We start from the raw sequence: 24,101 nt of genomic DNA on the forward strand, positions 1-24,101 counted from the left end.
AAGCCCTTATCTCCCTCACCAACTTTAAACATCTGCTATCTGAGCAGCTAACCGATCACTGCAGCTGTACATAGTCCATCAGTAAATAGCCCACCCAATTCACCTACCTCATCCCCATACTGTTTTTATGTACTTTTCTGCTCTTTTGCACACCAGTATCTCTACCTGCACATGACCATCTGATCATTTATCACTTCAGTGTTAATCTGCTAAATTGTAATTATTTTTGCACACAATGTATATAGACTTTCTTTATTTTTCTACTGTGTTATTGACTTGTTTATTGTTTACTCCATGTGTAACTCTGTGTTGTTATCTGTTCACACTGCTATGCTTTATCTTGGCCAGGTCGCAGTTGTAAATTAGAACTTGTTCTCAACTAGCCTACCTGGTTAAATAAAGGTGAAATCAAATAAAAACTCAATGGCATGTTTCCAATTGCAATACTGCTTCATCATAAAATGAGTGAACAGTGGCAGATGACGAAGGAAACGTCCTACTAGGGGAAACAAAAAGCCACATCAGCCTTTGAGTATTCGAACATCACTCCTAAGAAAACAAGTCGTTTTTTTTCTCCCCCATTGTAAAGGCGACATGGGTATTTGTCCAGTATCACCCGATTGGGCTTATCACAGCCAAGATCCTCCGGTACCGTGTTGAGTATTGGTTGGTTGATGCGCCGGGTCCAAACGTACAGCTAGCTGGTGGTGCTAGCATTAGCATGTAAACTAGCTTGCAGTGGTGACAGCTGAGGTAGAGCCCGGGCTAGTTTCTAGTAAGTGGCGGGCCAGATTCAGTTGAAGCAGCATCGTTGATCGTGCTTGTTATCGCAGAGAATCTGGTGGTTCTTAAACAGACCTATAAAGGCTACTATATTGGCTATATAAAGCGAATCCAAATTTAACTTTAGCTAGCTAGCTGCCCATGCAAACGTTTAAAATGGTATAAGTGTCCATATAAATTCTAATTAGCATAAATGGTCCACAGAAAATTCAAGATATAGTAATGGACATGAGCAAGAAAAAAAACCACAACACAAATCTTTCAAGCAACATCTTTTACTTCAACAAACAGGGGAAGGTTTCCAAACTAATTGAGTTGTCATCAAAATGGTTTAGTTTCAACTTACGGTAGGTATATAAGAGGGTCATGCTCTACTTTAACCACTGTCACTGCATGCAGGCTAGTCAAGAGTTTGGGTTCGAACTCGAGAAGCAACCAAATATGGGACCAAATTACACACACACACACATCAAGTACATCACACCACTTAAGTTTTAATAGAAGATGATGATCCCGAAGACATTGTGGGTCGAACCATCTTTCTAGTTACAGTAGAAAAGGGAGAAGCATACACCATTGAGAAGGTTTGTTCCATGAACAGAAAAATCCACAATATTATCCGTACTTGCACGTGAGAGCAGTGGTCAGTCAGGGTATAATAGGTAGGGCTAGAAATGTGCATGATTTAAGTGTAATATAAGGTCAAAAGGTTAAATGTACCATACAGAATCTAACTATTGGTGGACATAATAATAACAATAGTTGTAGTATGTTGAGTATTTTACAATGTATCAACATTGTTCTGTTGGTTCATGTCAGCCCACTCTAATTGAGTATTGGTGCATTACACTAATGTCAAACATTGTCTTTCATTTTCTTTGTAAAATAATACTGATTTAAGAGGGGGAATGTAGTAAGAACAGCATTGATCCATCAGAGTTATGACCCAGAGTGAATTAAGTCAAATTAAAAATGATATCAAAAGCGTCAAAACGTGTATTACCATACAGAATACATAGATTTTAGATTTTAGTCATTTAGCAGATGCTTCCGATGCAGAGCAATTTACAGGAGCATTGACTCATACATTAATGGTTAAAACTGTTTCCTCAATCTGGTGACATCTACGGAAATAAAATCAAAGTAATGTACAAGAATAAATAGGAACAGGAGTAGTACTTAAACATGTACATGAACATTTACCTATGACGTTTTAAAAAGGCATGCTTACCAGGCCTCTAGACTGGCTGGTGAACAAGGATAAGATAATACAACTCCTCTTTAACAAGGGTAGGCTAAATAATAAATTACTTTTAACTACTCACATAAATATCTATTTCACATAATTAAGAAAGTATTTACACATTGTTTTCAAAAAAAAAAAACTTTCCTTATTTTGTCAATATTAACAACAAAAAAATCAAGGATTTATTGTTGTCAGTATCAACCACCCAGAAATGTTTGCTTAAAAAAAAAAAAAGCTTAAACCTGAATGTTACAAGTTTAGATCACCCAAAAGTCTACAGTCACACCGTTTTGGTCAGAAGACATGAAGGCTTTATGAATCATTCATAAACTACTATTAGGTGGCATTATTCCTTGTGAAGTGTTTCAGTTACACACACACACACGTTTTAAACCAGTTCGTAAATCATTTATAAACCTGTATGTGTGCCATGTTTGTGAAGGCTTTATCAAATGATCCGGCAGGCTTTTTGACGTGCAATTAATTTAAGGTGTGATCCAACTTTGATTATACTGAACGGAAATATAAACACAACATGTAAAGTGTTGGTCCCATGTTTCATGAGCTGAAATAAAATATGCCAGACATTTTCCATACACACAAAAAGCTTATTTCCCTCAAATTGTGTGCACAAATGTGATTACATCCCCGTTAGTGAGCATTTCTCCTTTGCTAAGATATTCCATCCACCTGACATATCAAGAAGCTGATTAAACAGCATAATCATTACACAGGTGCAACTTGTGCTGGGGACAATAAAAGGCCACTCTAAGATGTGCAGTTTAGTCAAACAACACAATGCCACAGATGTCTCAAGTTGAGGGAGCGTGCAATTGGCATGCTGACTGCAGTAATGTCCACCAGAGCTGTTGACAGAAAATGTTATGTACATTTCTCTACCATAAGACAATTTGGCAGTACGTCTAACCGGCCTGCCAAACGCAGACCTCGTGTAACCACGCCAGCCCAGGACCTCCACATCCGGCTTCTTCACCAGCGGGATCGTCTGAGATCAGCCACCCGGACAGTTGATGAAATTGAGGGCTATTTCGGTCTGTAATAAATCCCTTTTATGGGGGAAAAAACTCATTTCTGATTGGCTGGGCCTGGCTCCCAAGTGAGTGAGTCTATGCCCTCCCAGGCCCACCCATGGCTACACCCCTGCCTAGTCATGTGAAATCCATAGAGTAGGGCCTAAGTTATTTATTACAATTGACTGATTTAGTTATTTTAACTGTAAATCAGTAAAATCGTAGAAATGGACCGGTTTATATTTTTGTTCAGTATTACAAAGTTAATGTGCCAGATTTTCACTTTTCACCAAAAATAATTGGCTTTTAAAATACACAAAGTTCTAACAAATGTTATGGAGATTCTATAGCGATCACTTCGTGCAAATTATATTGGATGCACTAGGCAGTTTCATTGTGAAAAAGAGACCACACTAAACAGTGCACCTATACAGCCTAACAGAACGAGCCCAGCCTTTGCCATAATTAAAGTGTACTACAGGGCATCTAAAAAAGGAAATGTTCGTTTATTCTAGGTAATAAATGCAACAACAACAACAATAAATAAAAAAAATATTCAAAAGTTGAATGTTCTAAGCGTGTCTAACTCGGTTTAAGCCTATGTCGAACACCCCTGACATATGTATAACATGTCAAATGTCAGCTAATGACAACTGACGTCACACTGACCCCACCTCCCGAAGTTCTCTTACTTCACAATTGAACTAAAACAACCTCAAAACATGCCTCTATACAAGTTCTACATCCGAGTTCGGTTCATACATATTTGAAGAGACACACGACTACTCTATTTAAAAACACCTTTGATAGCAAAAAAAACTACCTGTCAGTTCAGTCCAAGGCATAGTATAACTTGAAATCTGCCTTGACAACCTCATAACACGGGCACGTAAATTCAAAGTAGAGGAAGTGAGTTAAATGTAACAAAGAAACTAAACTTGCCCCCTAAAAAGCATTCCTTAGTCAAGAGCTACATTATTTTTCTTTAAACTTCTTCCAAAGTGTGCAACCCCCCCTTATTTAAAAGGATGGACTGGTGTCAGAAATACGGTGAAAACACCCTCCAGCTATGTTGCACCAATCCAATACTTTTAAATTGCATGAGGCGGGATGAACGAGTGCAAAATTCTGGAAAAGGGTAACCTCGAACACCAGAAGGTTGTACAACAGAAGGGTAGAGAATCGGTATCCTCGTACAACCATCCGGAAGTCTCGCAAGCTTACATTCTGTTTCGCTTCACGGATTCCGCAGCAGTAATCAGCTTGGTAATACGAGGCTAGAGAATCGCAACCTAGCCAAAGACAAATTATTGCACCAAGGACTGCAAGCGTCACTTTTATCCTTCAACTTCATTGGCTTGATGACGTTTCACAGACGCATATGAGAAAATCCAGATGTGCCAAAATCGGGGTCAAATTTTGGCTTGGTTAAATCAATGTCTATAAATGTGATTTTAAGGGCATAAATGTAATCTTGAAATACTTTTACTCACCAGACAGTGACTGAAACTGTTTAAAGTAATTGTTTAAACAAAAGCAATGACTCTGATTTGTCAACTGTAATATATATATTCCAATATAACAAAGACAAGAAAAGTTGAAGTACTACCAGGGGAATCAGCCAGTGTCCATTTAACTGGTCAACCACAAGTCACCCCGAATAAACGTGGTTGCAATTAACCCGTTCTCATATCTGTCTCAGCAAACTGGTTGTCCACCAACAGCACACAGTCAGCTTATTCTTTTGCAATCTCATTGTGATTCGTCAACTGCCTGGTCACGTCCTAAGAGTAACATGGGAGACGTAGGGCAGATCTGATATCAGCTTACCTTCCAACACTGCCTCGGTGCAGATCTAACATCCAACAGGGCTGTGGTCAATTTTAATTGAAGGCAAGTCAATTCAGGAAATACATTTTTTTTAAACACTAGAAATAAATAGCTTCTACTCCTCAGTTTATTGAAAAGTCATTTAAAATTGTTTAAAATTATTATTCAACTTTACTTTCTGAATTGACCCGTCTACAATTCAAATTGACCCCAGCCCTGAAGACCAGTTTGCCTTACACTGCCGAACAACAACACTCCCCTAGATTGGTTCTAACCTTTACACAGGCCCACAGCTAGCAACACTCCAGAGATTGGCAAGAGCTGAAGTGCCCCCTAGAGGTAGGAACTTGCCTGTGCAGACAGAACTGAAATCCCAGCAGTCGCACACACACGCACACTTCAAATGATATATATATATATATTTTTTAAACTGAATTAAGTTGTGTGTCAACATTCAGGGAGAGGAAAAATATACGCAAACTATGCTTTTATAAGATACCTCAGAGCGGATGTGTTAGTATATGGTGGGTGTGCGAGTGTACTGCGGGTGTGCGAGTGTACTGCGGGTGTGCGAGTGTACTGCGGGTGTGCGAGTGTACTGCGGGTGTGCGAGTGTACTGCGGGTGTGTGAGTGTACTGCGGGTGTGTATTTGCGTCAGATTACAAATATGTGCCGGTATGTATTTGTATCCATTCTCAAATGTGCGTGTGCTTGTACGAGCGTAACCAAACAGAAGTACGTGCATAAGGATATCAGAGTAGATGTATACACTTGAGGAGGCAGAGAGAGTCAGGGGGAGCTATTGAATGTGACAAGGTGGTGTGGCAATCCTGTTCTGTAAAGAGCCATGTGGCATTGCGGAATTACTCTGCCACCAGAGGTTTCTCAGGCAAAAAGCAAGTATAGCTTTAAAAAAACATCACCTCTCCTCTTTCTATAGAGCTAATCTAACTTTACTGTGTATAAGAATATATGACGTGTGTGAAAAGAACATTTGTTGTGTCTTTCTCACACACACACACACACACACACACAACCTTACTTCATTGTTATTTTGAATTTAATGTAATATCTTATATTCTTGTCTATTACTGCTCTGTACTTTGTAATGTATTTGTACGTTTTAAGTGGACCCCAGGAATAGTAGCTGCTGCATGTGCAGTCGCTAAACGAGATCCTAATAAAGTAAACTCAGCAAGGGGGGGGCTATTGAACGTGACTACAAGGTGGTGTGACTTCACTCCTGACTCCCAAACAGCTGTAGGAGGAAGAAGAAGATGTAGACCACGTCCATGTAAAGGCACATCGCTCCGAACACGTGCTCCTCAGGACTCAGGGAGTACCGCCGGTTGCCCATCAGTAGCTGCACGTCAAAGGCCAAGAACTACAGAAGAGAGGGGGAGGAGAGAGGGAGAGCGAGAAGGAGAGAGAAAGAACAAGGGATGGGGGAGAAAGGAGAAGAGACCATTACTCAAGGTCCTAGAAAACTTAGTCGTCACTAACATTCACATTTGGGGCTTTTTAGAAATACACCACATGACCAAAAGTATGTAGACACCTTTCTCGTCGAACATCTCATTCCAAAATCATGGGCATTAATATGAGAGTTGGAACTAAGGGACCTAGACCAAACCATGAAAAAACAGCCCCAGACCATTATTTTTCCCTTCACCAAACTTTACAGTTGGTACTATGCATTGGGGCAGGTAGCGTTATCCTGGCATCCGCCAAACCCAGACGGTGAAGCATGATTCATCACTCCAGAGAACACGTTTCCACTGCTCCAGAGTCCAATGGCGGCGAGCTTTACACCACACCAGTCGAAGCTTGGCATTGCGCATGGTGATCATAGGCTGCTCGGCCATGGTAACCCCTTTCATGAAGCTCCCGACGGACAGTTCTTGTGCTGACGTTGCTTCTAGAGGCAGTTTGGAACTCGGTAGTGAGTGTTGCAACCGAGGACAGATGATTTTTTTACGCACTGCACACTTCAGCGCTCTACGTTCTTGTTCTGTGAGCTTGTTTGGAGTCTATACCACTTCACGGCTGAGCCGTTGTTGCACCTAGACGTTTTCCACTTCACAATAACAGCATTTACAGTTGACCGGGGCAGCTCTAGCAGGGCAGAAATTTGATGAACTGGCTTGTTGGAAAGGTGGCATCCTATGACGGTGCCACGTTGAAAGTCACTGATCTCTTCAGTAAGGCCATTCTACTGCCAATATATTTCTAAATATATACATATTATTATTACATCCCCTTACATTGTGTGTTTAAGGTAGTTGTTGTGAATTTGTTTGATTACTTGTTAGATATTACTGCACTGTCGGGAACTAGAAGCACAAGCATTTTCGCTACACTCGCATTAACATCTGCTAACCATGTGTATGTGACCAATACAATTTGATTTGAAATATGGAGATTGCATGGCTGTGTGCTCGATTTTATACACCTGTTGGCAATGGGTGTGGCTGAAATGGCCTAACCCACTCATTTGAAGGGGTGTCCACATACTTTTGTGTATGTATATATATATATATATATATATATATATATATATATATATATATATATATATATATATATATATATATATATATATATATATATATATATATATATATATAGTGTACATTCAGCCTTATATTTATACAGGTAATTCATTGCATTTAGATCAGAAATCTATTTTACAAGAGAAGAGACACCTGTCCCAACACCGCAGCAATCATACACTCATTAAGTGGTGTTTTTCAATGATAGATGATTAAGTACCAACGTGAAGACAAGGGCACCCAGTCCAGCGTACGCTGTCTGCAACCAAGGTATCTGTGAAAGACAAACGAGGTCAGAAAAAGGCAGCATAAAGAGAGACAGCCAGTCACAAATGAGAGGAGACGGTCCTGTCCAACAAGGTACAAACTCTAGTCGATCTTTCAGGTAAAAATCACAAAAAGGTCAGTGGTAGAGTTGTGAGAAAGTTCCAGGTTCGTGATTATATCTCCGGGATAGGCTGTGGACACACAGAGACGTATGAAAAAGCATATCCATTCAAACACTGTTCAACCGTTGTTGTTTTCCCCGTCAACAGTTCAACCCATCTCTACTTTTTTTTGGACGAGTTGCACACGCACAAAAACGGGACAGATTTTGTACGGACACAAAAGCTCTGTGTAGCCTTAACCTTAAGGACTTAAAGCTACAGTCTGTGATAAAATAACACATCAACCCCACCACTTGTTTAGGGATGAAAACATTTTTTTTTTTACATGGCCGGTGGATCATAGGCTATTCGTTTTAAATTGACAATTTCTCTGTTATACTAATCTATAATGAGCCCCCCCACCGAGATGGGCCGGCACGGTTGTCTGATACGCTGAGCCGAGGTCATGTAAACTCACGTTCAAAGTCAAACAAGGCATCAGCAAATTGACTTGCCCCGACTCTGTCATCAGATAGACACAGCCAAGATCATGGATCGTAAAAAACGGAAAGTTGGGAGCCGATAAACTTAGAAAAGAGCACATTCTACATCGTCACCCCACCCCAAAATGTCAATTTGGTCAAACATGATTTGGTCAAACAGTAAAGTTAATGAACGTGTCTACCCTGAAGCTCATTAAGCATTTAGGACTTAGAATGTTCAATGAGTAGAAGTCTCTGACTATACTGTGCAATCCATTTCCTTTTAAATGTTTTTATTTTATTGACAAATAAAATCAATCAATATATATATATATCATTAATTAATTAGTTTTAAAAAAATGGTGCTTTCAATATCCAGTGGAACAGCAATCATCTAGGTCTTTTAAGAAGGATTACTTTAATTAGTTTTAAAAAATGAATATACCAATCACAGACTGTAGCTTTAAGAGGCATGTTGCTTACATATCCGAAGGGTGCGGTGAAGAGGAGCAACAGTCCCGTCACCATCAGCACCATCATGAGAGAGAAGAGCAGACCGTGACACGACGTAAAATCCACCTGGAACACAACGTCAAGACAAGAATGACGTCAAGTCAACCTAGTTAAATAATCAAAATGACGTCAAGTCAACCCGAGCTAAATAATCAAAATGACGTCAAGTCAACCCGAGCTAAATAATCAAAATGACGTCAAGTCAACCGAGCTAAATAATCAAAATGACGTCAAGTCAACCCGAGCTAAATAATCAAAATGATGTCAAGTCAACCCGAGCTAAATAATCAAAATAACGTCAAGTCAACCCGAGCTAAATAATCGCAATGCCACTGCTTCCACAAAACAGAATGATTTAACTTGACAAGAGAAACACAGACTGTGCTGTTAGCCATCTGCTTGTAAAAGCTCACCTTGGTCTGGAAACAGAAGAGCGTGATGAACAGACACACCATGGCGGTAATGCCCACACACAGCATCACCACTTTAGTGTTGTGGTAGCTATGGACACAGAGGAAGGATAACCAAGTTACTACCACCTCTGATACACACACAAAGTGACCGTCATAGACGGTCCAAAAAAAAAGTCACTAGACAGCATTTCCACACATATAGAAAAAGAGTGGACAGTCTACATTCACACACACAATTTACCTAGCCAGCATTCCTGCCATGTAAGACATTGCCAAAGTCTGGAGACAAGAAGATCACAAACACACAAATATTACAGAGTAGTATGTATAGTATGAATTGCACCTCACAAACACACAAATATTACAGAGTAGTATGTATAGTATGAATTGCACCTCACAAACACACAAATATTACAGAGTAGTATGTATAGTATGAATTGCACCTCACAAACACACAAATATTACAGAGTAGTATGTATAGTATGAATTGCACCTCACAAACACACAAATATTACAGAGTAGTATGTATAGTATGAATTGCACCTCACAAACACACAAATATTACAGAGTAGTATGTATAGTATGAATTGCACCTCACAAACACACAAATATTACAGAGTAGTATGTATAGTATGAATTGCACCTCACAAACACACAAATATTACAGAGTAGTATGTATAGTATGAATTGCACCTCACAAACACACAAATATTACAGAGTAGTATGTATAGTATGAATTGCACCTCACAAACACACAAATATTACAGAGTAGTATGTATAGTATGAATTGCACACAAACACACAAATATTACAGAGTAGTATGTATAGTATGAATTGCACCTCACAAACACACAAATATTACAGAGTAGTATGTATAGTATGAATTGCACCTCACAAACACACAAATATTACAGAGTAGTATGTATAGTATGAATTGCACCTCACAAACACACAAATATTACAGAGTAGTATGTATAGTATGAATTGCACCTCACAAACACACAAATATTACAGAGTAGTATGTATAGTATGAATTGCACCTCACAAACACACAAATATTACAGAGTAGTATGTATAGTATGAATTGCACCTCACAAACACACAAATATTACAGAGTAGTATGTATAGTATGAATTGCACCTCACAAACACACAAATATTACAGAGTAGTATGTATAGTATGAATTGCACCTCACAAACACACAAATATTACAGAGTAGTATGTATAGTATGAATTGCACCTCACAAACACACAAATATTACAGAGTAGTATGTATAGTATGAATTGCACCTCACAAACACACAAATATTACAGAGTAGTATGTATAGTATGAATTGCACCTCACAAACACACAAATATTACAGAGTAGTATGTATAGTATGAATTGCACCTCACAAACACACAAATATTACAGAGTAGTATGTATAGTATGAATTGCACCTCACAAACACACACCTCAAAACACACAAATATTACAGAGTAGTATGTATAGTATGAATTGCACCAAACACACAAATATCAGTATGTATAGTATGAATTGCAAAAACACACAAATATTACAGAGTAGTATGTATAGTATGAATTGCACCTCACAAACACACAAATATTACAGAGTAGTATGTATAGTATGAATTGCACCTCACAAACACACAAATATTACAGAGTAGTATGTATAGTATGAATTGCACCTCACATCATTTGGAGTACCACAACGTCAGTAGAATGGTCATAATATCAGCGAGGCACTAACTAAGCATATCACTAACTGTCAAGCAGAGATGCTGGCTGATACTTACAAATATCCCCAAGAGAATGAGGTTGGTGGGATACTGTCGCCTGTAAAAAGACAACGGGATACAATGACAACATTTTAGTATGAAGAGAGCACCAATTCAGGAATTAAGACTTGAGAAGCATAGCCAGATAAAACCTTTTCACAAAACTTTAATTTAAAAAATATTTCAAAAAAAACAATTCTAATAGCAATCAAAGAAAAATGTATCATGTTAAAGGCAAGTGCCTCCATCTCTTAGTTATATATTGAGTATAAATTGAGAATGTTGTAAAGAAGAAGAATAAAAGGTGAAGAAAGTGGTAGAAATACAAAATAACAGTAAAAGTACAGCTGGTAGTATTGACTAAAGAGTTGTCTTCTTACCGGGCACTTGTGCTGCAGACTAGCACCAGGTATGCCCCCATGAAGATGATGCTGGAACAGGAACAGTTATGTGGTCACCAGAAACGAAGTTTGGCTCAAGAGTGCCATATCAGTGCGCCTAAATCCAATGACGACAACACCACATCTAAAATGCTGGGGAATACCACCGAAATAACAACATTCCCCTGAAGGATCTACACCAGTGGTCGCCAACCTTTTCTGAGTCAAGATTACTCTCTGAGTCAAAACGCAAGCCAAGATCTACTGCTCAGATGTCTTTTAAAACATGAACATTTAAGTCCTATGCAACATTAACCAATTAAAAACAGTTCTGTAGCAATGAGGTTTGTGCAGTAGGCTATAGGCCCAATACATTATCACTACAAATTGGCTATACTTGAATTGCCCTGCCAATGTTGTTCCTCTGAGACCATTTTGAAATTATATTTACACTCAGGTAATAGATCATTTGTTGTATTACTTGTGAGGCACAGCTGAGTGAGCGTAATAATTAGCTTTTTCTACTGGACTGATGGTCTGCATCTGATGGTCAGTCTGTGGGGAGGGAGCAGTGGTAAGGTGGCCTCTCACACATCTCACCATCACTCGCTAAAGAAGAGGGGACACGGTCTTCCAGCTGATGGCGAAACTTAAGTCGCATTGCATTACTTCTGCCTCATGCACCAATTCATGTTTACTCCAATGACCAGAGAAAGTGAAATATTCCTCGATATTAAAAAAAAAGAAGAAAAAAAAAGACGCTAATAACAACAACACAAGTGTAACGGAACAATTTGCTACATCCATTCATTGCAGCTACAGTGCTGGTTGTAGTCATTCATTACAGCTGCAGTGCTGGTTGTAGCATGAGTGGAAGTAGGGAGATTTTGTATGCATTTTATGTCTCATAAAAGTGTTGAACAATGTATTGACAGTGCTGAATAGTAATTTAAACATGAACTAACTCATAAAAACAGCAGCTCTTTGTTGTATTCGTTGAGTCTCTCTCTAGTCATGGTTTCAATAGTTTTTACATCTCAAAGTGTCAACTTTGCTGAGCGTCCGATTCTTCTTTTTTACGGTCTATGGCACGAGGAAACTGTACAGACATGGTGCTCTGAGCTATCTGATTGGCCAGCGGTAGTCCTATAGGTGCACTTGATTTGCTCTCAGGGTCTGCCAGGTAGGCGGAGTTCTACCCTCAGACATATGAAAGGGTTCAAAATGGAAACACTTTGCATCCCGGCGCTAGGGCTGCTGAATCAAGTGCACCTACTGCCAACAGAGTGAAATGAATACAAAAAATAAGAACGCAAGGCTTTATCGTTTTTTTTTACAGAAATGTTTGGAGATCAACTAGGAATGCCTTGAAGATCGACCCGTCGATCTCAACTGACCGGTTGGTGACCAATGATCTACACAATAAATGGACAAGTTGCTGCTTTCAAGGTAAGAAAATGTCTTAGGTGAACATTGGGATGAATCATCCTTTACCGTTAAGTCATTTTATGATATGCATTGTCTATTTTACCAGTTTGGCATTGGTAGACAGCACATAAAGTTGGAGATACTCACTATGAGGCAAGGTAGAGGATTCGATTGTACTGCACAAACTGCCGGACTGGTTCACTGTAAAGTTGAGCGAAAATACATTAGTTTTTAACAACTTATGAATGGATGGGCACCCATTTTTCAGCTTCAGATATACAGATTTGTTTTTACTTAGCCTCATCTTTATCAAACCATCCAGTGAGAAGCACAAAGCATGTACTGAGTGTCCAAAACATTATGAACACCTGCTCTTTCAATGACAGGCTGACCAGGTGAAAGCTATGATCCCTTATTGATGTAACTTGTTAAATCCACTTCAAATCGGTGTAGATGAAGGAATGGGAGGAGACAGGTTAAAGAAGGATTTTTAAGCCTTGAGACAATTGAGAATGTGTGCCATTCAGGGGGTGAATGGGCAATACAAAACATTTGTGTCTTTGAGCGGGGTATGGTAGTAGGTGCCAGGCGCACCAGTTTGAACAGGGTATGGTAGTAGGTGCCAGGCCCACCAGTTTGAGCGGGGTATGGTAGTAGGTGCCAGGCCCACCAGTTTGAACGTGGTATGGTAGTAGGTGCCAGGCGCACCGGTTTGAGCGGGGTATGGTAGTAGGTGCCAGGCCCACCAGTTTGAGCGGGGTATGGTAGTAGGTGCCAGGCCCACCAGTTTGAGCGGGGTATGGTAGTAGGTGCCAGGCCCACCAGTTTGAACGGGGTATGGTAGTAGGTGCCAGGCCCACCGGTTTGAACGGGGTATGGTAGTAGGTGCCAGGCCCACCAGTTTGAACGTGGTATGGTAGTAGGTGCCAGGCCCACCAGTTTGAACGTGGTATGATAGTAGGTGCCAGGCGCACCAGTTTGAACGTGGTATGGTAGTAGGTGCCAGGCGCACCAGTTTGAGCGGGGTATGATAGTAGGTGCCAGGCCCACCAGTTTGAACGTGGTATGGTAGTAGGTGCCAGGCCCACCAGTTTGAACGTGGTATGGTAGTAGGTGCCAGGCCCACCAGTTTGAGCGGGGTATGATAGTAGGTGCCAGGCCCACCAGTTTGAACAGGGTATGGTAGTAGGTGCCAGGCCCACCAGTTTGAACGTGGTATGGTAGTAGGTGCCAGGCCCACCAGTTTGAACGTGGTATGGTAGTAGGTGCCAGGCCCACCAGTTTGAACGTGGTATGGTAGTAGGTGCCAGGCCCACCAGTTTGAGCGGGGTATGATAGTAGGTGCCAGGCCCACCAGTTTGAACGGGGTATGGTGGTAGGTGCCAGGCCCACCGGTTTGAACGGGGTATGGTAGTAGGTGCCAGGCCCACCAGTTTGAACGTGGTATGGTAGTAGGTGCCAGGCCCACCAGTTTGAACGTGGTATGGTAGTAGGTGCCAGGCCCACCCCGCTCAAACTGGTATGATAGTAGGTGCCAGGCCCACCAGTTTGAACGTGGTATGGTAGTAGGTGCCAGGCCCACCAGTTTGAACGTGGTATGGTAGTAGGTGCCAGGCCCACCGGTTTGAACGGGGTATGGTAGTAGGTGCCAGGCCCACCGGTTTGAACGGGGTATGGTAGTAGGTGCCAGGCCCACCAGTTTGAACAGGGTATGGTAGTAGGTGCCAGGCCCACCAGTTTGAACAGGGTATGGTAGTAGGTGCCAGGCCCACCAGTTTGAACGGGGTATGGTAGTAGGTGCCAGGCCCACCAGTTTGAACGGGGTATGGTAGTAGGTGCCAGGCCCACCGGTTTGAACGGGGTATGGTAGTAGGTGCCAGGCCCACCAGTTTGAACAGGGTATGGTAGTAGGTGCCAGGCCCACCAGTTTGAACGGGGTATGGTAGTAGGTGCCAGGCCCACCAGTTTGAACGGGGTATGGTAGTAGGTGCCAGGCCCACCAGTTTGAAGAACTATGGTAGTAGGTTTCAGGCCCACCAGTTTGAACGAGAATGGTCCCAGTAGGTGCATCCAGCCCACCAGTTTGAACGGGGTAACATGGGCCAGCATCCCTGTGGTTGCCAGGCCCAGACAAATTGAGGCTTTTCTTAAGGCAAAGGTGGTGGCAATGCAATATTAGGAATCTGTTCTTAATGTTTTGTACACTCAGTATATGTTAGAAGGTGAGAATACATGTTTGATCACAAATGGTCCCACCAATCTAACAAAGGACATCCAGCCAAAGTGGCACATGTTAACTGTTTGGGAATTCATTGGAGTAACAGAGTTTGCGGTGCCAAAATCCACTTTGTAAATTGGGCTCTCAAATGTTTTCTGGAGTCCATGTTAGCCCTCACAAATTGAAGGCTTTTCTTAAGGTCAAACAGTTGTGAGGATGGAGAAAACCTGCAATATTAGGAATCTGTTCTTAATGTTTTGTACACTCAGTATATGTTAGAAGGTGAGAATACATGTTTGATCACAATATGGAGACAGCATTATCTAACAAAGTGTTTGTACAAGTGCAAAGTTTGCACATGTTAAGGTGTTTGGGGTTTATTCCATTTGGAAAATAACCAGAGTTTGCGAGTGCAAAAAAATAAACACTTTGTAAATTGGGCTCTCAAATGTTTTCTGGAGTGTGGATTCATGTTAGTGGCCCTCACCAAAACGTGAAGAGAGCCACGATACCAAAGGTCACCAACAGTTGGACCATGAGGATGGAGAAAACCTGAGGATAGAAATAAGACATGTTAGAGAGTCTCTCACAAGAGACCAGCTGGGAGGCTAGCTGAGAACTTCACAGTACTGAGAGGCTAGCTGAGAGAACTACACAGTACTGGGAGGCTAGCTGAGAGAACTACACAGTACTGAGACAGAAGACAATATTGGGCTTTACACAGTACTGAGACAGAAGACACTATTAAGCTTTACACAGTACTGAGGCGAATCGAGCCGAGCCAAACCAAGCTGCACTGAACTGGCCTGGCAACCATCCAACATAGTTGCCGAAGAAAATCATGTAAAAGTGACAGCGCAGTTTAGTTCAGGTCGGCACGATAGTATAGTGTGAAACAATCTTCAATCTACCAGATAATATTGATCTACGTTTCTATGGTTACGTCTAGTGCTGTACTGATGAAATACCACTCACTGTGGGAACATGATTTCACGTTCTGACGGTAGTCTTTTGACAGTGATGTAAAGAGCGTTAAAAAAAACGATAGGACAGTGTCAGAAGAGGAGGGTTGAGAGGATCAGAGTTAATGAAAGACTAAATGGGTCATTCCATATCAAAATGTTATTTTTTATTTGATTTAAACAAGGCAAGTCAGTTAAGAACAAATTCTTTATTTACAATGACGGCCTACCAAAAGGCCTCCTGCGGGGATGCGGGCCTGGGATTAGAACTTGTTTTTTTAAAGAAATACAATATAAATATAGGACAAAACACACATCACAAAGAGAGACACAACACTACATAAAGAGAGACCTAAAGACAACAACATAACAAGGCAGCAAAACATGACAACACGGTATGGTAGCAACACAACGTGACAACAACATGGTGGCAACACAACATGTTAGTAGCACAAAAACATGGTACAAACATTAGTGGGCAAAGGTCAAAAAGTTAGAGACAACAATACATCATACAAAGCAGCCACAACTGTCAGTAAGAGTGTCCATGATTGAGTCTTTGAATGAAGAGATTGAGATAAAAACTGTCCAGATTGAGTGTTTGTTGCAGCTCGTTCCAGTCGATAACTGCAGCGAACTGAAAAGACGAGCGACCCAGGGATGTGTGCGCTTTGGGGACCTTTAACAGAATGTGACTGGCAGAACGGGTGTTGTAGTAGAGATCTCAGATAGGGGGGAGTGAGGCCTAAGAGGGTTTTATAAATAAGCATCAACCAGTGGGTCTTGCGACGGGTATACAGAGATTACCAGTTTACAGAGTATAGATTGCAGTGATGTGTCCTATAAGGAGCATTGTTGGCAAATTTGATGGCCGAATGGTAAAGAACATCTAGCCGCTCGAGAGCACCCTTACCTGCTGATCTATAAATTACCTCTCTGTAATCTAGCATTGGTAGGATGGTCATCTGAATCAGGGTTAGTTTGGCAGCTGGGGTGAAAGGAGCGATTACGATAGAGGAAACCAAGTCTAGATGTAACTTTATCCTGCAGCTTTGATATGTGCTGAGAAAAATACAGTGCACCGTCTAGCCATACTCCCAAGTACTTGTATGAGGCTCTAAACCCTCAGAGGTAATAACACCTGTGGGAAGAGGGGCATTCTTCTTACCAAACCACATAACCTTGTTCTGAACACCTCCAAAACAAAGGTCAAGGGTAGAGAAAGCTTGTTGGACACTAAGAAAGCTTTGTTGTAGAGCACTTAACACAAAATCCAGGGAGGGGCTAGTTGAGTATAAGGCTGTGTCTTCTGCATATAAATGGATGAGAGAGAGCTTCCTACTGCCTGAGCTATGTTGTCGATGTAAATTGAGAAGAGCGTGGGGCCTAGGATTGAGCCTTGGGGTACTCACTTGGTGACAGGCAGTGGCTGAAACAGCAGATTTTCTGACTTTATACACTACACTCTTTGAGCGAGGTAGTTAGCAAACCAGGCCAAAGACCCCTCAGAAACATCAATACTCCTTAGCCGGCCCACAAGAATGGAATGGTCTAACGTATCAAAAGCTTTGGCCAAGTCAAGAAAAATAGAGGTACAATATTGCTTAGAATCCAGGGCAATGGTGACATCATTGAGGACCTTTAAGGTTGCAGTGACACATCCATAACCTGAGCGGAAACCAGATTGCATACCAGAAAGAATACTATAGACACCAAGAAAGCCAGTCAGTTGACAAGTTTTTCCAACACTTTTGATAAACAGGGCAAAATAGAAGGCCTATAACAGTTAAGATCAGCTTGATCTCCCCTTTAAATAAAGGACGAACTGTGGCTGCCTTCCAAGCAATGGGAACCTCCCCAGAAAGGAGAGACAGATAAAACATGTTGAAGAAAGGCTTTGTGATGATAGGGGCAGCAACCTTAAATAAGAAAGGGTCTAAAACATCTGAAAGAGGATTCTAAACACAAGAAAGAGGATTCTGACACCCACTATTTCAGATTGTTCAGAATGGGTGTCATGACTTGTTGAAACAGGAAGCGGTTAAAAACACAAGATATGGTGACAAGGAGAAATCGAGTGTGGTTACAACAGGAAGTAAGCTCGTTTTGGTCCTTTCAAAAAATAAATAAATAGAAATCCAGGAATGTAAATAAGAAGGGCACAGTGAAATGGCCTAGATCAGGAAGAACAACATTGAGACATGTTGGTGCTACACATTAGTGCTGCATATAGGGTGTTCACTCACTGCTGTGTATATATAGGGTGTTCACTCAATGTTGAGAAAAATGGGGCTATTCAAGAGGGTGATACGAAATGTAGGTCAAAATGTTTTCTTTGCCCATGTCATTATCAATTACATAGAATGAATCAGATTGTTTTCTACAATGTTATGGCCTTAACAGACTTGTACTTGACCGTGTTGATGAAATAAGAACGTTAATTTGCTGTGACCATTTAGACTGTACCGCTCTTGGTTTTATCTCTTCCATATTTGGTATGTGAGGTGGTAACATTTGGAGGCGTTTCCACTGGTTGGACCAATCCAAATCAACTTGATACCTTTGTCATTTTCACCGACAGATCCTTGGCTTTCATTGCCTATATTGGCGATCAAACTAAGTTGAGAGGGGCTGTTTCTATGGCAATTTAAAGGGAAAGACTGAGAAATACACAATGAAAATAAGAACAGATTGTCTTCGCGGAGGGTGGATATTTAAATTCAGTCTGTTAGCTTTGTAAATTAATATATACACTGCTCAAAAAAATAAAGGGAACACTTAAACAACACAATGTAACTCCAAGTCAATCACACTTCTGTGAAATCAAACTGTTCACTTAGGAAGCAACACTGATTGACAATAAATTTCATATGCTGTTGTGCAAATGGAATAGGCAACAGGTGGAAATTATAGGCAATTAGTAAGACACCCACAATAAAGGAGTGGTTCTGCAGGTGGTAACCACAGACCACTTCTCAGTTCCTATGCTTCCTGGCTGATGTTTTGGTCACTTTTGAATGCTGGTGGTGCTTTCACTCTAGTGGTAGCATGAGACGGAGTCTACAACCCACACAAGTGGCTCAGGTAGTGCAGCTCATCCAGGATGGAACATCAATGCGAGCTGTGGCAAGAAGGTTTGCTGTGTCTGTCAGCGTAGTGTCCAGAGCATGGAGGCGCTACCAGGAGACAGGCCAGTACATCAGGAGACGTGGAGGAGGCAGTAGGAGGGCAACAACCCAGCAGCAGGACCGCTACCTCCACTTTTGTGCAAGGAGGAGCACTGCCAGAGCCCTGCAAAATGACCTCCAGCAGGCCACAAATGTGCATGTGTCTGCTCAAACGGTCAGAAACAGACTCCATGAGGGTGGTATGAGGGCCCGACGTCCACAGGTGGGGGTTGTGCTTACAGCCCAACACTGTGCAGGACGTTTGGCATTTGCCAGAGAACACCAAGATTGGCAAATTCGCCACTGGCGCCCTGTGCTCTTCACAGATAAAAGCAGGTTCACACTGAGCACGTGACAGACGTGACAGAGTCTGGAGACGCCGTGGAGAACGTTCTGCTGCCTGCAACATCCTCCAGCATGACCGGTTTGGCGGTCGGTCAGTCATGGTGTGGTGTGGCATTTCTTTGGGGGGCCGCACAGCCCTCCATGTGCTCGCCAGAGGTAGCCTGACTGCCATTAGGTACCGAGATGAGATCCTCAGACCCCTTGAGACCATATGCTGGTGCGGTTGGCCCTGGGTTCCTCCTAATGCAAAACAATGCTAGACCTCATGTGGCTGGAGTGTGTCAGCAGTTCCTGCAAGAGGAAGGCATTGATGCTATGGACTGGCCCGCCCGTTCCCCAGACCTGAATCCAATTGAGCACATCTGGGACATCATGTCTCGCTCCATCCACCACGTTGCACCACAGACTGTCCAGGAGTTGGAGGATGCTTTAGTCCAGGTCTGGGAGGAGATCCCCCTCGGGAGACTATCCGCAACCTCATCAGGAGCATGCCCAGGCGTTGTAGGGAGGTCATACAGGCACGTGGAGGCCACACACCTCATTTTGACTTGTTTTAAGGACATTACATCAAAGTTGGATCAGCCTGTAGTGTGGTTTTTCATTTTAATTTTGAGTGTGACTCCAAATCCAGACCTCCATGGGTCGATAAATTTGTTTTCATGATAATTTTTGTGTGATTTTGTCGTCAGCACATTAACTATGTAAAGAAAAAAGCAGTTAATAAGAATATTTCATTCATCCAGATCTAGGATGTGTTATTTTAGTGTTCCCTTTATTTTTTTGAGCAGGGTATTTAATCCCCATTTAGTTTTGTTTGGACTACTGTATTTTTTAATTTTTTAAAACTTAATTGTTGTTGTTTTTAGCCCTTTTTCTCCCCAATTTCGTGGTATCCAATTGTTTTAGTAGCTACTATCTTGTCTCATCGCTACAACTCCCGTATGGGCTCGGGAGAGACGAAGGTTGAAAGTCATGCGTCCTCCGATACACAACCCAACCAAGCCGCACTGCTTCTTAACACAGCGCACATCCAACCCGGAAGCCAGCCGCACCAATGTGTCGGAGGAAACACCGTGCACCTGGCAACCTTTGGTTAGCGCGTACTGCGCCCGGCCCGCCACAGAAGTCGTTGGTGCGCGATGAGACAAGGATATCCCTACCGGCCAATACCTCCCTAACCCGGACGACGCTAGGCCAATTGTGCGTCGCCCCACGGACCTCCCGGTCGCGGCCGGTTACGACAGAGCCTGGGCGCGAACCCAGAGTCTCTGGTGGCACAGCGCCCTTAACCACTGCGCCACCCGGGAGACCCTGACTACTGTTTTTCTGACGTAATCTTTTATTGAATGGACATATTTGTATAAACCTTTAATTAATTCATCCTTTCATGGGTAAGCACTAGGTGCAAATATAGGAAAGCAACACAGAGAGGTTTGGGAGACAAAAGTTGTCCAGAGAACTCATTAGAAATTGATGGCAGATCAATCCAAAGTGCTTGGCTATTCCATGAATGGCTTATTTCTCTGATCATTGTCTTGTATCAGAAACACCTGTAAATTATACAAATCACCATTAATAGCATACAGCAGAGAATTTTTTACATGAACCGAACCCTCATCAACGTGGTATGGTGGTGAGCCTTTGTCAATAAAAATATGTTGACAACAAAAAAAAGGAAAAAAAGAAAAAAGGGACACTAGAGCCTCTCACTTTGCGAATGAACATACGTCGGATGTTCTTGTCCTCCCAGTTGCTTCCATCCAAGCTGTCGCTGGTGCTGGGGTCAGAGAAGGGAGAGGACATGTCAGAAGCGTAGGGGTTGGTGTAGCCCGGGCCTAACAGAGGCAGAAAAAAGAGAATTAGAAAAGTTGAAAACTGGGCAAAATAAAGTGGCGCTCATCTCATTTCAGAACAGACCGTCTAATTAAAAACTCAACTCAGAACTTATTGCAACAACAAAAAGGTTGGGATGCAACAGATCTGGAGAATGTATTGCAAATCCACACTCGTTTTTACATGTATAGACTAAAAATCTATTTTCTGGACATTGTACAATGAAGTACTTGAAGTTAGTGACCTGGTCTCTTTTAACGTGATCATTTTGCAGCGATACAATTGGGCCCAGAGGGTGGGGGTGAAAGAACAATACTCTTGGGAATAACAGCGGTCACGCAATGACCACACCAAGACAGTTATGATGAACAAGCAAGGCTAAACTCTGTGTCCATAAAACAGGATTAGGGAGAATGTTATAAAACAAGATTAGGTATTTTTTTAGGATCGCCATTAGCTGTTGCAAAAGCAGCAGATACTCTTCCTGGGGTCCAACACAAAACATGAAACATTACATAATACAGAACATCAATAGACAAGAACAGCTCAAGGACATAACTACATTTTTAAAAAATAAAGGCACACGTAGCCTACATATCAATGCATGCACACAGACTTATCTAGGTCAGGGAGATTAGGGAGAACATTATAAAACAGCATAAAAAAGGGGGGGTTAGTTTGGACATAGCAATTCCATTTCTATAAGATAAGGAGGTAGACCATGTTTCCCCTTGACTCACTGGGACTGGGGTGCACGTAGGCCCAGCTGGTGTGGATGGGCACCGTTGGAGGGGGCATGGGGGGCAGGTTGTCACTGTAGAGGGGCATTGCCACCATCACTCCACCGTACATCTGCTCCTTGTCCCCTGCCATGGCTTCAGCGTAACTGGGCGGGGCGGCCGGTAGACTCATGGGTGAGGTGAGGCAGTCTGTGTGGGGAAAAAGCTGAGGATGACAAAGGACGTTGAGACTTAAACAATCTTTAACTTCTATCCCCTCAACTCCACTCTTTCGACGTTTGCAAATCTGAAGTAACCTGATAGACCTGAGCAGTGTGTCAGAAACCAAACTCTCCATAGCCATTAGAAGGCTACACATCTCCTGGCTGTCTGTTCAGAACTGTAAACATTGAAGGGGTCAATTTAGGGCAGGGGTGCCAATCCTCCTCTCAAGAGAACTGCGGCATCTGCAGGCTTTTGGTCCAGCCCTGCATAAACACACTTAATTCAACATCGAGGAGAAGTTGATTAGTCGGGTATGTTAGACTGGGGCTGGTACAAAATCCTGCATGAGAGACCATGGCATGAGAGGTAGCTGTTCTTAGAGAAAATGTGTTGGCTAGTTAGCTAGCTACTAACGTTAGTGTTTACTAGCTCTCACAAGGTGAAAATATTGATTCTGCGCGAAACAACACAACAGGTGGCTAACTCAACTCTAGCTAGCAAGCTATTAGCCGAGGCTCTATAGAAGTCTAACATATTAGCTAGCATTACAAAAAAATGCATTAAAACGCATCATCTGTAATGTTACAATTGACACTATTTGCCATCGTTGCTAAAAACGAGAAGGAACAGCTAAATTAGCTAGCTAGTTACTGTAGCTAGCTGTAAGCTTGCTAGCTAACGAGTATCCCATTCACTTTTGTACTATTAGCCAGGTAACATTATGTCTGTTATTTTTACATGTTATTGCTGGACTGGGGATATCCAATAATTTCAAGTTGTCGTGTACACTAGTTAAATGCCAATGAAACAATGATGTTTACCTGTTACACAGTTGCCAATCGATCAATGACCCAAATAATAACGGGCATAGAAAGCTTAATGCAATGCGGGATCCTTGAGACGTCCTTAAACCATAAAGGTCGGTTTAGACTTTGTCTATCAACATATCTGTAGACAATTCGAAAGGGACAAGTGTCGCTGATCAAAACTACATTTTAATTTATACTCCGGTAGAATATCTATAGACCTGTCGGTTTCCCTGGGAAACAAACAGATTAAAATAATAATAATAATAATTCAACTTTGACCCTGTCGCTGCGTTCGTTGTCATGGTTACCCGACTGGTTAAAATTATTGCGTTCAAGACAAATGGGAGTTTTGGAAAAAATAAATAAAAAATAAGAGGTCAAATCATGACGTCCGTGATCTTCAGGTCTGAACTCTACAAAGAGCATTCAAATCCATTTTTCCCATTCAGGACTAGTTCTCAATTATCTTGTTGTGAGTTTATTTTTCTAGAATAATAATTTTTAAAAAAATACAGTTAATTAAGAAGTTGTCAGTTATGCTCTGGTCATTATTTGAACTGGCTAGGCCGCTAGCTAGCTAACAAGATGGAAAATAACCAAAATATTGTTTAGAAAGTTGATTGTAGTTGCCTGGCTTTACTAGATTTGTTTTTAAAAGGATGGGTTTATTGGCATTAACAGTGGCTACCCGTCATTCAGGGCAGCATGATATTTTGGAATTAATACATGTCACATATCAGTTTATAAACCATGTAAAAATATATATAATTGAGTTAATAAAGCTGCATACAAACATGGTCTCTTTTTTGTTTTCTTGAGTAAGGCAGTTCCAAAATGCAGTTGTTTCAGCCTAGCTAAGTGCTTTCTGTGGGGCAAACCAGCATACAATTTTGAACGTTGCGCCGTGATTGGCACAGTGTTCTGTCACTCATGGGGACACTACGTCACCGCCAAGTCTTAAGGGTAGAGCTAGAAAATTCTGGCCCCTTGGGTGCTGCCATAGAGTTACATTAGATGT

At 41.7% G+C, this 24,101-nt stretch overlaps 1 protein-coding gene across 3 annotated transcripts; it reads right to left on the minus strand.

Moving 5' to 3' along the window:
* Positions 1–1,042: 1,042 nt before the first annotated feature.
* On the minus strand, positions 1,043–23,272 carry faim2a (Fas apoptotic inhibitory molecule 2a). Of its 3 annotated transcripts, none has more exons than XM_029624290.2 (12): positions 23,096–23,269; positions 22,071–22,259; positions 21,208–21,332; positions 15,511–15,575; positions 12,953–13,006; positions 11,378–11,428; positions 11,016–11,055; positions 9,461–9,498; positions 9,220–9,307; positions 8,777–8,872; positions 7,664–7,717; positions 1,043–6,275 (listed from the first exon to the last, which is right to left on the minus strand). In XM_029624290.2, the coding sequence occupies exons 2-12, from the start codon at positions 22,240–22,242 to the stop codon at positions 6,129–6,131; spliced, it is 930 nt and encodes a 309-aa protein (XP_029480150.1). In that variant the 5' UTR covers positions 22,243–22,259; positions 23,096–23,269; the 3' UTR covers positions 1,043–6,128. The 3 variants fall into 3 exon arrangements, with proteins under 3 accessions (XP_029480150.1, XP_029480149.1, XP_029480151.1); XM_029624289.2 differs by having other exon boundaries at positions 22,071–22,275; positions 23,096–23,267; XM_029624291.2 differs by having other exon boundaries at positions 6,162–6,275; positions 7,668–7,717; positions 22,071–22,275; positions 23,096–23,272.
* Positions 23,273–24,101: the final 829 nt, after the last annotated feature.

Source organism: Oncorhynchus nerka, linkage group LG20, assembly GCF_034236695.1.
Source record: "Oncorhynchus nerka isolate Pitt River linkage group LG20, Oner_Uvic_2.0, whole genome shotgun sequence".
In the NCBI taxonomy this organism is placed as follows: domain Eukaryota; kingdom Metazoa; phylum Chordata; class Actinopteri; order Salmoniformes; family Salmonidae; genus Oncorhynchus; species Oncorhynchus nerka.

Bases quoted from the DNA above. Each gene is read 5' to 3' on its own strand.
- faim2a (XM_029624290.2), bottom strand. From the start codon at position 22,242: ATGAGTCTACCGGCCGCCCCGCCCAGTTACGCTGAAGCCATGGCAGGG. The intron at 21,333-22,070 runs GTGAGTCAAGGG...TGCCTCTGTTAG, and splicing joins CTACGTGCACCCCAGTCCCA to GCCCGGGCTACACCAACCCC. The intron at 15,576-21,207 runs GTGAGAGGCTCT...TTCTATCCTCAG, and splicing joins GACGTATGTTCATTCGCAAA to GTTTTCTCCATCCTCATGGT.